This window comes from Kryptolebias marmoratus, linkage group LG2 (genome assembly GCF_001649575.2).
Source record: "Kryptolebias marmoratus isolate JLee-2015 linkage group LG2, ASM164957v2, whole genome shotgun sequence".
Classification (NCBI taxonomy): Eukaryota; Metazoa; Chordata; class Actinopteri; order Cyprinodontiformes; family Rivulidae; genus Kryptolebias; species Kryptolebias marmoratus.
The window spans coordinates 4112143-4127413 of NC_051431.1; the positions used below are offsets into that span (position 1 = coordinate 4112143).

At 36.1% G+C, this 15271-nt stretch overlaps 1 protein-coding gene across 2 annotated transcripts in view; it reads left to right on the forward strand.

The window, feature by feature from the left end:
• cntn5 (contactin 5) overlaps positions 1-15271 on the forward strand; it is a 123723-nt gene that overhangs the window by 45383 nt on the left and 63069 nt on the right. For both annotated transcript variants that reach the window (XM_017416461.3, XM_017416463.3), the window contains exons 3-5: positions 7171-7380; positions 13048-13171; positions 13273-13448. In XM_017416461.3, coding sequence (XP_017271950.1) covers positions 7171-7380; positions 13048-13171; positions 13273-13448 — 510 coding nt within the window. The remainder of the gene's footprint in view (positions 1-7170; positions 7381-13047; positions 13172-13272; positions 13449-15271) is intronic.

A 15271-nucleotide genomic window follows, 5' to 3' on the forward strand; every position in this document is an offset into this window, starting at 1 on the left:
TATTTTATTTCTTTCTTTACCAGTCTCCTCTGTCGAGTCCTTTTTATTCCACAGATATTTAAATCATGCAGAGGCAGAGAGGGCAGCACAATTAGATTTCTCTCATGTTTAAAAGTGGGCTGGGCAGGCATGATGTCTGAGGCCATCATTTCTCCCCTACAGTCAGCTGCTGATTGAAATAAAATGTTGCTTGGAGTGTTAAGTGTGGAATGGTAATTCAGCTTTTTCTCGGGCTAACTCTGAGCTGTCTAAATATTAAAAGTGGGTTGCAGGAAATATAGAAGTATAGTGCTGTATAAGTAATGCATGAAGTCATTTCCACGAAGGGCAAAAGAGTCAGACACCAGAAAAATGGTTGAGGGGGGACGAAACAAATGAGTATTTGCATGCGCTATGCAGAAATGGACCATGCAATGAATATATTGCTGTGATTGTATACCCAAGAAAATACATGGTTAAATATGGGAGCTGTATAGTGGTAAATGGGTTAAATTTCCCAATCACCCATCATCTTAATGACCCAAATGACAAAGTCAGTGCCAACATAAATAGTACTCGATACTCCTGATTCCTAATTTTTGTACTGTCGATACTGAATATGAGGAATATGGAATCTATTTCAGTCTTACAATCTGAGACTGGTGGACTTTCTCCAGCTGGCAGAAAAATCTGACTTGTGATGCATTATTTTTATATGAACAACTTGAGTCCCTAAAACTGAGAAATGGAAAGAATTCCATTGTTGATTTCTGTGGTACTGAGAACTTGGGCAACACATTCTAATCCTGGCAGTCGAATTGCTTTGTTGTTCCCAGTGTTTAAAACTCTATTTAGCACCCAAGGATTTTTAGATCTGGCATTTCATTATACTTGTGTACATGTCATTAGATTGTGTGCTCATGCCAAACAATGTGAAATAGCATCATATAGCATGAAACCATGTGGGCAAGTTTATGTATTTACCATTTGTTTTATACTTTAGATACAGAAAACATGATCATATACACTTTAAATTCTGTCATTTTGTCAGATTACATGAAGAAAATGAGTATCTAATTGAAAAAAAAAATTTCTGGAGACTTCCACATTTTGGGATGCACAACACAATAATATCATACATTATATAACACCACTGTGGTTTCAATGGCAAGGTTGAAGCAACTCATACCCTCAGTAAGGCTAGTATAAAAAAAGACTGGTGCTTAGTAGCACACTGTGATAGGAGGTAAGGCGAGGTTTGCATATGATGTATGGATTGTTCTATCTGTAATGATATTCTGCTGAATAAATGGTCTCAAGCATAATCAGCTTCAGTCAATATAATCTCTCTGTGAAGGTCTTCATTAATCTTACAGGCTATGGCTAATCATGTCCGTCTACTTCAGCCCCCATGAATGTCTCACCTACTTAACTGTGTGTTATTCCTTTTTTAAAACATTGCAGTCCCAAAGCTGCAGACAATGCCTCATAAGGCTCACACATTGTCCCTGAGCAGCGGCAACCCTTTGACCTCATACAAGTATGAGTTTTCTGTGTTTTCCAAAGAATTACCTCTGTTGTCTTGAAAAGTGCCATCTTCTTTTGGCCTCACCTTTACCTCGATTCTTGATTTGTGTGCATGTTAAATTCCTTGTCTAATTGCTTGTAAGTGTCTTCAATGGGTCATACAATGTAATTTCCATTAAAACAAACATGGAGACTAATAGTCGAACATGAATATGATAATAAGGCCAAATAAACAGGAACATTTGGCTTTTTGTTCTCCATTCAACTATAAAATAACTTTTGCCACCTTTGTTGGTGTTATCATAAAGGTTGTGTTAGGACCTGAGACGATAACTGATGGCAATGCACTACAGCTCACTGAAATACAGCAGGTGCAGCCCTTTCAACAACAATGACTGTTTCTGGTTTTACGCCCTCTGAGAGATAGGGATCAGTGGCATCTGCAAGGGTCATTGCTTTTATCAGATGCAGGTGACAGCTGACAAAAGCTAGTGCCTGTTGGCTTCAGTAGTCAAACAAACACAAGACTTTTTTTCTCAGTGTCATGTATTTATTTATGATTTTGCCCCTGTGTTGAATCTTGTTTCCTGCAAAAAATAGAATGGTACATTTATAATCCCCACTTGACAAAATAGTTTACAAAATGAATGCCATCATATAGACTGAATATTCCTGCAATACTGGTGTAATAGTTAACAAATTTAACAACAATAATTTTTGTTTACAAAAAACAACATGCATCAATTGTATAATCTATTCTCTATTCAAGTTTATACTGAAATTAAATGTCTTCTTTTTTGTTAGAGTTGTTTTGGCTGTAGGAAATTGCTACTATTAAGGGACTTTGCCATTGAATGGACATTTAAGTCACTGCCACATAAACAAGCAGTCCAAAAATATTCCAGACAAAATCCAGAAGGACTGTTCATATCAGACCATTGACATTAATAAAGATGGAAGTGTCTCGGACCTCTCACATTGTTAAAAATTTAAGCCAATATGTCCATTTTTGGGTGCCACCATGTTTTTATTTTTGTTTCGAAATTTGAAAACAGTAGAATAAAACAGAATGCTTCTCGAAACCAAAACCCGTTAGTCAGGGACAAACACCCAGAGTATCAGACCAAGTAATACCCACTCGAACATCACTTCCATCTTCATATCTTTACTTACAATAATAGTGTTAAAATGTTGCATCACCTTTGAGTATGTCAGAAATTTTACAGCTCAACTGAATTATTGCAGTACATGAAATAAGTTGACAGTATTGCTCAAGCACCTGTATTACTATGCATGAGTTCTGTCCTCTCCACAATTGAATCTGTCACTCTAATACTTAGAATGCACAGTTTTGGAATTTTGTCAGTATCTCTGATACATGTACTTTCTACCTTCTTTTGACCAAGTGATGATACTGATATTGCTACCTAAGTCTTTTAGCTAATTGAAGGAAACATCATGTCTCTCCTTTAAATCAGTAAACATACTGTTTTTCTCCGAGTGCCAGTTCGATGGTAGACACACTAGCAGATATAGAAACAAATCAAGAAAATAAAAATACTCTGTCTTGTTCAATGTTTACTTTGCCTTTATCAGCAACAACAACACTGTGCATGCTAAATTTGAAAAAGGTGACTGCAATGACACTCTGTGCATTTATGAATTACAAATTAAGCCCCCGTGTGATATTTTTCTTGGCGTTGGTCCATTCTACGTCAATAACAGACTTTTCCCTGGTATTTTTTAGAAACAGAAATCTCCAGGACAGCCAATGATTTTTGTTAAGACTATTTCATTACATATCACTGTAGCTGTTGTCATGTTAATGAAATTGACACTTATTATTCAGGAGAAACTGGATAACTTTAATTACATTATAAATTATAACCAAAACAGTAGTATGCAAAGAATCATTTACATGATTAGTTGCATTTTCATGTTCTGTAGATTTCCAGTTATGTGAGTGAAATGAGCCAGTGTTTGAACCTTGGCTGAATGAAGACAGTGCAGCTGTCATCTTTAAACTCTCAACCTACTGTGTAATAAGCTGTTTCCATGTCATCACTCCCAGCTTTTCTCAACCACACGGCAACTGTCACAGCACAGCTATCACTCATACATATAGTATATTGCCAAAAGTATTTGCTCAACTTCCTTCACACACATATGAACTTGAGTGACATCCCATTCTTAATCCATAGGGTTTAATATGATGTTGGCCCACCCTTTGCAGCTAAAACAGCTTCAGCTCTTTTGTGAAGTTTTTTCACCAGGTTTAGGAGTGTGTTTGTGAGGTGTTGGACAAGAAAGCCTGGCTCATAGTCTCCCAAAGGTGTTTTATCGGGCTGAGGTCAGGATTCTGTGCAGGCCAGTCAGGTTCTTCCACACCAAACATGCTCATCCATGCCTTTATGGACCTTTTTTGCACACTGGTGCAGTCATTTTGGAACAAGGTTTAGGAGTGTTCGAACTGTCTTGTTGTGTTGAAGCATTATGAGTTCCTTTTACTGGAACTAAGTGGACGGGCCCAACTCCTGAAAAACAACCCCACATCATAATCCCCCTCCAGCAAAGTTTACACTTGTCACAATTCAGTCAGACAAGAACCATTATACTGGCAGCAGCCAAACCCAGACTTGTCCATTGGATTGCCAGACAAAGAAGTGTGATTTGTCACTCCAGAGAACATGTCTCCACTGCTCTAGAGTCCAGCGTACTTTACACCACTACAATCCCTGGATGCAGCTGCTTGTCTATGGAAACCCATTCCATGAAGCTCTCTTTACACTGTTCTTGAGCTAATTTGAGGGCCACCTGAAGTTTGGAAGTCTGTATTTATTGACTCTACAGAATGTTGGCAACCTCTGTGCAATATGCACTACTCATTGTTCAAGTGATTCCCAGGCCAGAGAGGATATTTAATCTTGTGCAAATTCTGAGTTTGCCCTGGGGTCTAATGGTAAAATGTGCCCAGAAAATTTCCAGAGAGGAACCCAGGAACCATTTTCATCAAGTGCCTAAACAACTTCGACTGACTCCTTTTGATGAGGAGGAGCTGTGGCTCTATTTCAATCTCCCACTGGATGACAGAGTTTTTCACCTTATCTTTAAGGCTGAGTCCAGCCACCCAAAGACGAAGCCTACTTCATTTGCATATATCTTGAATTTTGTTCATTTGAACATGATCCATTCCTTATGATTATCAAATTCAGGGCTTTGCATTTTGGCTCAGCTTTTTTTGCATCATGACAGTGTTGTTGTTCATTGTTTTCATTACTGCAGATGAAGCCCTTATCTGTCAATCCATCTATTGCTCCATTCTTGTGAACGAGACTTCGAAATACTTGAACTCCTCTGCTTGAGACAAAGATTCACCCAGACAAAGTATTTCGCCTTTGTCCAGATGAGGACCAAGGCTTCAGACTTAGAGGAGCTGACTATCAATCCAGCTGCTTCACACTTGGCCGTAAACCATACCAGTGCTAGCTGAAGGTCATAGCTTTAAGGTTCCAACAGAACCACATCATCTGCTAAAAGCAGAGATAAGACACTGAAGTTCTAAAAACAACACCCTCTGAGATCTTGCCCATGAACCCCACAAACAGGATCAAGAGCTAAGGGGAAACCTGGATGAATCCAACATGCACAGGGAACAAGCTTGACCTTGCGCTGAGAATGTAGACAGAACTCTTCCTTTGATTGTATAAGGACCAGCTAGGACTTAAAAGCAACCGAGGCACTGCATACTTCCTCAGTTCCCCCCACAGAATGCCTTATGGAATGCAGTTGTAAGCCTTCTCCAAATCCACAAAACACATGTGTACCGGACAGTCAAGCTCCCATAATCCCCTCAGCAACTCTGCAATGGTAAAGATCTGGTCCACTGTTCCACAACCAAAACACAAGTCACACTGCTCCTCCTGCATTAGAGGTTTGACAGTTGGTCAAAGCCTCCCTTTCAACACCCTAAAGTAAATTTTCCTGTGGAGGCTGGGAAGTGTGATTGCTCGATAGTTGGAACACAGTTTTTGGTCTCCATCTCTTTTTGGTGGAGGTGTGGGGGCATGTTATTTTATTTCATTTTGCCTCCTAAAGCGAATGCATTTTTTTTCCAGCTGTCAAAAACAAATTTTCAGCTGCAACGGCAGGCTCACTGTTATGAGAATCAGCAGAGGGGATGTGGTTTACGCCCCAGTGGAGCTGTTTCTTGACACAATAAATGAAATAAGCTACTGCCACGACTAAATCTAACTACCAATTGCTTTGCTTTGCAATATTCAAACACACAATACTTTTAATTTCAAATAGAGTTCCGTATCCCGCTGTACTCGGGAATATGTTATACAGTAATTGTCAGCTCCATTTTTAGATAGTAGTATTTTTGTGCTGACAAGTCCCTAAGGATACATAATTATTTCTCTGTTTTATTCAGTTCTCTCGTAACACTTTATCATGTAGTGCAAAACACTCCCATCCCCCTTTTTGCAGAACTCTGATTAGACTTTTACTGTGAATAAAGCTTCACATCTATTGCATTTAATCTGAGCATTGCATCTGCTTTGAAACAGCTCACTATCATTTTACCACCGTTCTAGCTGTATTCCACAGCTGCTTTTAAAATTATCTTTGAGGATCTGTTGTCTTGGCAAAAACTCTGAATATTTTTTTGTTCTAATATTTATAGTTTAATAAGAGTACATTGTAATGTTGAATTAACTTACATAAAATGAACTGAATTTCTCAAAAGAAAGATTGTGACAGAAACAAACAGATGGGAATGATGAGTGACAGTCTCAACAATACTTTGCTTTCTTAATATAAGGAATTTTAATATTATTCTAAATATTAAGAATGTTCAAGGACTCTGATAGACACATTTTTTTTCTGCATTTATATGTAGCTCTTAATTAAATTTAAAATGTTAATGAATGTGTTTGCAGTGCATTTTTTTACTTTAAAGAACTGCATGTCTTTGCCTAAAAAAATTAAGTGAAATTGTAAATGAAACATTAAGAGCTGGTATACTGGTATGCTTTCAGAAAAGGTTCAGTGCAGAAGAGGTAAATGGAAAATGTTGTTGAATTATCTTGGAATATGTTAAACAAAATGTTTTCACAAAACAATTGTGACTATTTTCTGGTTATTTTGCTGCTTTTTTGAAGTCCCTTGGTGATGACTTGGAAATTAACTGTGACATTAAATGGAGTAAGAAGTTAAAAAGGATATTCATGTTTTTGATAGGGCTTTAAGTCTACAGTACATTTTGTTCTTAAATTCAGTAATTGGTAGCTTTATAAAACCTTTCATAGATGATTGTATAGACAGTAGGAACTTTTAATTTTGTTTGAATTTTATTCAGAATTACATCTTAATTGTAACACTTCTTTTAAAGTTATTTCCGTTTTATGTGTGTCTCTTGTTCCAGGCCTGTAAACACTTGTTTGTTGCAAATATTTATGTTTCTTACATAATGCTAAACTGGTTTGAGCTCATAAGTTTTAAATTAAAGACAGGAGACAAAATAGCTCTTGGTACTATCTTCTGTGGTATAAAATTACATTATCTTTTTGGTTAACAAGCTAGTACTTGCAGTGTTCTCATATTTTACTCATCTAATTTAAGAGTTACTCAAAAAATGGCAAACACTTTTTTTTTTTATTTCAGACTTTGCAAGAGCTGTTGCTGCACGGCCAATATCATATGCAGCAGTACTACGAATGAGACAAGACAGCTCTTCACCCATGCTCAGCTCCCGCAGCCGACCTCGACAACAGCACAGTGGTGGGCTGGTGACTCCTGACTGGCCTGCTTTCTCCAGTCACCCTCTGTCAGCCCTGAGTCTGCTCAGCTCTCAGGAGGAGCACAGGAGTGAAGGTGAAATAAATGTTGCAGGCTGGTTCACACTTTGTTTGCTCTTGTCGGAAAGGAACTAGAAAAGTGTTACAGTGTGTTTGTTAAAGTTCGTCTTCATACTTAACCTGTGCGCAAAAAAGTAATTAAATTATATTGCCTGCTGTCTTTCAAGCCAGAGTATCAGACTAAGATAAATTTATGTTGAAAGATGTCTGAGATATAGGCTTTTAGTCTAACCTTTAATATAAAACTATACATAGTGTCATGCAATATCTTGTGCGGTCTCACATGATCCGTTAGTGATTGCACTACAGTGTTTTGCATGACTGTCAACTAATATCACATCAAATCTTATCTCAATATCTGTATGATTATTTGAGGTATAGCCATTTTTGTGTTGGCAAAATGAGTGTCTGCCATCTTGAATTGGGTTGACTCTAAACATTAATCAGCTCTAAATGTACATTCAATAACTAAGTGTTTTATTGAAATCAGTCCAGTGGTTTATGTGATAATTTGCTAACAGACAAACAGGGTTGACTCCAACAGTTAACGACAAGGTTTTAAGCAAAGACGTAATGCAACCTGTTTTACACAATGTATGTTTCAAGGACAATGACAGGCTGCTACTTCACAAACTTTGAGCTCAGTATCTGTAAAATTAGCTAAGTTATAGCTGTTTCTTCCTATTTTCTAAGATCAGTTGGTTGTGGCAACCATCTTGAATTGAACTGAATCCAAACCTTCAGTCAGTTTTAGATGTCGATCCAATGAATACTTTCTATAAAATGTATTAGAATCTATTTAGTGATTTTGTTAACAGTACAGGCAAAAAAAAAAAAAACCCACATGCACAGGCACACACACATACAGACATGGCCAAAAACATTGTCACCCTTTTCCCTTCTGGAGCTGGCAACAAATAAACAATCAAACAGATCTTTAAGGGTGCAAATTTGGAAATTTCAGTTTTGTATTAGTATTGTCTTAAACTTTGGCCAAAGATGATGAAAATTAGTGTAATATGACATTAAATACACATTGTGGTGTTTATTGGGGAATCCATTAATTATGAAGACTCCTATGATAATATATAAACCGTAGTTTGCCAAAATGGCCATAAAATGTAAGAATGTCTCCCTTTAACAGATGTTGGAACTTTTTCTTGTTTTTAGTCCTAGATTATGTTCTAAGTCCTGATCACATCTGTAGTCACATTGTGCCAAACTAAGACCTGAATTTTCAGGTAGTCTTGGCATAAATTGAAACTTCCATGTTGCTTCAGATGACAGTGGTTTCACTCGCTGCAAGAAACCAAACCAAAGAGATGGCTTTGACTGAACTTCTCCAAACATGATTGGTGTGAATCCACTCTTCTATCTCTGCACTCTGCCAGTACTCTGGCACTTCTGCTCTAAGGTTTTGTGCACTTTCAGTCTGTTTAGATTTGTTCTAAAAATGAATCCTACCTATCCATTATCACTGTGCAGTCTGCAGTGACAGGGGGCACAGTGTTTATAAAATTGAAGCGGAATCATTGCGGTGTCCAACTTCCTTGGTGTTCTGTCAGTATAGAACTGTGGCAGCACATGAGAAATTTCCTAGGGTCATTGCACACACACACCTCTTCATTTTGCTTTGGAATTGTTTTGTTAGTGTTCATAATTTTATTTATTTTGACCAATGTTGACAAAAACAGGACAAAAAAAACAATGGAAAAGAAATGGCCAAACTCCCTCTATTAAAAAAATAATATGACATAAAAGCTCTTGTTAAACTGGGATATTATGAATATATATATATATATATATATATATATATATATATATATATCTTTATTACCGCAAGCAAAATACAAAAGCTTTTTTCTTTTGCTACAATACATTGTTATCTGCATGTTTAAATTTAGATCTAATTTTAGGCAATTACTAGAATTATACCTCAATTTGGATGTGAAATGACTGTCTTTTGTTTAATTTGAAGGTGTGCATCTTAATTAACTGAAAATTGTCTGTATATTATGCAGGATTTCACATATTTAAGATTGAAAATATAAACTAAATTCAAACTAGAAGTGAAAATGAAAAACATGAGTTTGATATCATCCAGCATCAGTTCTGGATTTTTGTAACGTTTTCATTAGGATGTTGCTGGGTCCACGGCCCCAACAGTATTGAGCTCAGAACCAGGCCTCTGGCCGTCTTGGTTGACATGCCGTTGACATCTAAAAGATCCTAATTTATTTTTGAACCAATTAAGTTTGGGTTGTAACAGAAACATCACCTTGAAATCAGTCGAAACATCCATTGGTTTTTAATTTGTAGGTTCTCTGCAGCACCAAGCATTCTTAAAGCCTAGTCTTCTGTTATGGTCATCAGAATCCCTTTTTATTTGACAGGCATATTACCATTTGGTAAATTCTTTCAAAATCTTGTATATGTATATCAAAATAAACACATGCAGCAAATTTTCTTAATAATCCAACAATACACAATTCTCTTTTTTTATTCATATGGTTTTGTTTGAAATAGAAATTATAGTCATGCTTCATGACTTCCAACCTTAATTGTAACTTATCAATACTCTTAAGTGTTTATGACTTTGTAGACAGGAGAGCTGAACAGCTTTATGTACAAAATTTAAATAACTTTTTTATATCTTCTTTTAGCACTGCCAGGACTTCAGGCACTGTGTTGCTTTGCTTTTTCTGCACAGCAGGGTTTTCAACCTAATATTGATTAATTTTCCTCCAGTGATTAGGATATTATTTCAAAAGCTTTTTATTTCCCTGTAGAGCAATGAGATGGTGACAAAGGGTTGATGGAATTGTATACACACTGATAGAAAAGCCTTGCCTCTAATGCTGACATTAGAGCCTTTCTAAAAGTACTCAGGGCTGAGTGACTTCCATGGTTTTATTAAGATGACTCTGATGAAAAGGAAAGCCGACTAAATCTAAAATGGTCTGTGCAATTACGCTTAATGTCAAAAATTTACACAGAGGGTCTGTTTATTGGTCTAACCATCTTCATAAACTCATTATATCACAGAGAAACAGTTCTTTAGTACAACAAAATGCTTAACTGCCTGTTCTAGATTTTGAAATTCTGAGAAAGAAAATATCTGAAAGCTGTCTTGGTGTGTCATTTTGTCATAATGGAAGGAGTTCTCGGGAGAAACAAGTGATTAGCAGCAAAAACTGACAAGCAGAAAACACAAGTCCAACAGACACAGGGATATAACAGTGTTTCTGCAGAAATCAGCCAAATTAAATGCTTTTTAATGCCAAGTTAATGCCATGTTTTAACATCTTTAATGCCACCGACGGTGAATGCATAAACTAGTACATGTTTTTCTTTTGTTTTACAGACAAAGATAAAATCATGTGTATTAGTTTACAAGCATTTCCTCTCAATTCTAACTGAAGCGAAGAACATCGTAGACTCAAAAGAGGCGTGGACAGCATTGCCAGAAGTGCAAGAATTATTGTATTTCTATGACTTTTATGCCTTCAGGACTATCAATAATTCAAAAAATCCAATAAAGAATTGACAGAAAAAATGTTATTTAGGGCAGACTTTGTGGTTTTGGAACCACAAAGTCACAAGTTCAATTCCCCAGCATGCCGACATGTTTCAGTGCAAGACACCTAATGCCTAACTGCACTTAAATAGCTGCCCACTGCTTTGCTTGTGTATATGTCTTTACTTAAAGGTAGAATGTGTTATAGACTACAGTGTGCTGTCCATAATAATGTTCCATTGAAAGAGATAATTCTGAGTTACTTTAAAATACAAATTAAGTGTGTACGATAAAGTTCCTTAAAATGCAATAATTTTAAGCAGCTGGAACAATTCGTCAACATTTCCCATCTGGTAACACTGGTCAACTGAAGGAGCAGAACTCACTGAGCACTACACAGTAAATGTGTGACAGATATCTCGCTCATATCAGGTTCAAAACATCATGAAGTAATTCAGTTTAGTGATTCTCATTGTGGTTTACTAATTTTTTAAACTAAATACAAAGTTGTTGTGCATCATCATTAGTCTTCCCTCAGTAATAAATGCTTGTTGATGTTTAATACCGTGAATGAGAGGTCCCACAGACCAGATATCATCACTTCATCACATTACTGAGCAACAAAGCTGGTTTACCTTTCCACAAAGGTGCACCAGGGTGGACTGGCTTCACAAAAAAAATCCATTTATTGATTTTTAATGCTTTTCAATGCCCCATGGAAACCCTGTATAAGGATATATCTGTGCCTCCCCTCCCCAAATCACCACAGTCATATTTTTGTTATAAACTGAATTTTGTGAATTATATGGTATGTAGGCATGCATAATTCCAGCTTTCACTTTTATGTTGATTTCTCTGCAGCATTGTTTAAAATCGTCTGGCTCTGTGCTCATTGTGCATGTTCCTCTTCACTTTTTATGACCATGCTGATAAACATTAAATGTTAAATCCAATTTCTATTTGATGAATATTGTGAAAAATTCTTAAAGTTATGCTTTAAACTGAAAACTAAAACTTACCATTAAAATGTGGGACGTCATCATTGTCTCATTAGTTTTTCGTTAACAGAAAGTACCTAAATCTACTTTATGTTTACTGACAGAATGCTCCTAAACTTAAAATGTAAGTATAGATGAATAGTTATAAATTAACCAAACATCTGAAGGCTGTTTTTCAAAAACTTTAAATTCAAAATGTACAATATTTAATAATGTGTCTACTGTACTTCAGAATATAAAAAAAGGAAAAATACGGCACAAATCATTTGAAATATGTAAAACTGTTTTAAATGTAGTTTTGTTTCTTTTATGGCAGTTATTTTCTACAGAAACTGCATACGGCCATATTAGCAACCAAATACGATGATACCATTGTTAATAATTGTTGGATTAGTCATGTGAATGATTTACTGGTAATCCTGCTTATAACGTGTGTAATTTAAAATAGTGGTGAATTGTTGCAAGATTTTTGATTAGTAAGTGTTTAAAATGTTACATTTTTCACTCCAATCAATTTTGTTCTTTTCAGAAATTTTACTTCAATCACAAAACTTGGTAAACAATAGTATCTTACTAATGAGGTAATTTTTAGTTTTCAGTATTTGTTTTATCCTAGGTTTTGCAATATGAAATGTGAAACCAGGCCAAAATTGGAAGTGAGCGAAAGAGATAACGGATATACACGAATGCACTATTCTCCCAAATGTGGCCGGGACTTATTACTGAATCTCACTTATCTCACTTGAGTCACTTAGCCTTTTAGGCAACCCACAATGGGCCCAAAGGTGTAAATGTAATTTGGTGAAAACTTGATTGAACCCCAAAGTCTGGTATTTTAGCATTCATTCCTTTAGCATATGAATCATATTTGTCAGGATTACCTCTTGGTCTCAGAGGTTCACTTCACACCTAATAATTTGTTATCTCGTATTTCGACTCTTCATTTCAGTGATGCTTCCTGTTCTGAAAAATTAAAAAAACCCACATATGTTGCCTGATTCAGAATCTCATTTAGTTGTTTATAATTGAATCACAGTGTGGGGCTGTACATCTTCTCTTTCTCTTGGTAATTTCAGGGTAATTGGACTGTAAAACTGAGTGGCACTCCTGTTGTGAACCTTACAATCATCCACGACTTTATTTGTTTTGTTTTTTTTTCTTCTCACAGAAACGGAAAAATTTGGACCTGTTTTTATCCGAGAGCCAGATGATGTTATTTTTTCTTTAGATTCTGATGAAAAGAAAGTGATGATGCACTGTGAGGCACGGGGAAACCCACTACCCACGTACAGGTGAGACATTTGTTTGTCTGTTTCCAGCTCAGATTTCACAGCTCATTAGATTGCTATTCATCACAACCATATTAAAAAGCTACTCCTTATTTTTTTTTCAGTTGGTACATCAATGGGACTAAAGTAGCCTCAAAGACAGACTACCGCTACAGCTTTATTGATGGAGACCTAATTATTACAAATGCAAGTGAGACCACTGACTATGGGAAGTACCAATGTAAAGCAGAGAACGATTTTGGGACTGTCCTAAGCCGAGATGCTCTACTACAGTTTGCATGTGAGTAGATTTTGTTTTCTCTTTCCTTTATATTTTTACAGTTCATATTAAAACATCACTTATGGTTTAATATACCTTATAAAGTTGCTTTTTTTCGAGTTCATTTAGGTTGATACAAAACACCGCATTAGGTCTTTTTTGACTCTCCAAGTCATATTACACCTGCATTGTTGTGGGGGTTAACAAACACAACCCTGTCTACTGTAAGGTTTTGTTGCTGAATGCAGTTCCCACAGGCTCTGTCTGATACTGTATAGTTACACTGCTAACAGGGTACGTGCCCTTAAATGTTGTGTCTCAGTGGTAAATGAGAGCAAAAAGCACATTTTTCCCCCACTAAACCCCTGGCCTACCTCCAAAGCATCATCACTGGCTAAGGCAGCACATAAAATAAGACCAAGGGTACAATGCTCAGAAAAAAAAGCACTGTTGGTGTACTCTACAGTTTCCTTTTAGAGCAGTGACCATAACAACCTGATTGGTATGTCTACAGGGAACTTATTTCTCTCACTTACTGAACTGTAGCTAGAAAGAAAAGTCTTCTGTGTACTGGGGCTTAAAGTTGTAAAAAAAAAAAAAAAAGTAAACAAAGCAAACAAACAACATGTCTCTATTGTTTTGAACTATATTGGACCGAAAGGATGTAACTATTTATTTTATAAACGCTTTATAACTATATGGCGAACAATCTGATTTTTTGTCTGTACAAAGTTTTTTTTTTTATGTCAGTGTGACCAAAAAAATAAATTAAATAAAATCATCAAGACTTGTCTCAAAGTTGGTTGGCAAAGCATTATGGTAGTTAGCACTATTGCCTGATAGCATGAAGGTTTCCAGTTCAAATCTTGTTATTTAGACAGCTTTCCTCCCACAGTCCAAATGTGAATATGTTAATTGGGGATTTTAACCTTACATGCAATTGTGCATGATTCTGTGTTCATTTGTTGGCTCCGAACAGAAGAAAGTGGGTATAGGAAATGAATGAACTGGTCCCAATTTAAATATAAGACAGATTGTACTGGCAGGCTTAAAATCCCCAGATGGGAAAGCACAGATAAGCGCTTTAAAAAAGTGCTGCTTTTTTATGAGCAACACTGTTCCCATTTCAGCATGTACCTTCATCTGTCCAGCTCCTACCTCCTCCTCACTTTGGTCAAAGGTCACATATGTATGTAAAAAAGAAAAAAAAAACTTTGCTTGAAAAATGCAACTTGCCTGAAAATGAGCTATGTAACATTTAGATGCTCATTTATTAAGTACAAGCTCATAGAGAAAAAGGCAGCACTGTTCACAGACTTGACATTGTTTATCCATCAAATTCACTGTGGTACTCAAGATAAAATATTGGTTTTGTAATATTTTGGCATTCTTAAGATGACTGAACTGCTTTCCAATGACCTTTCTTTTTTGTATTTCATTATTTTTTGTGTTATCCTTTGCTTCTTTTTATTATTCCTAGCTTAATCTAAAGATTCTGAGCCTAGTAACTCCATCTATCAGAACCATAATTTGAATGAAAAATGCAGACATAAACTGGCCTTTAGAAACTCCTCAGAACTGAAATGGCTTACTGCATTTAGTATTTTTATAAGCTACATTATAATTCCCCATATGTTACAGCTTCATGACTTTTCACGTGATTTTTGAAGACTGACTTTTGGAGAAATAAGTCTTGGTGAAACTGTTCAACCATATGTTTGCACTTTTCACTCATGAACCTTAGGATTTATTAATCTCAAAAAGGCATTTGCTATTAAATTCTTTTTAGCAGATAAGGCAGACCAATTTATTTTCCCCTGAGGTCTAACACAATAAGAGTTATT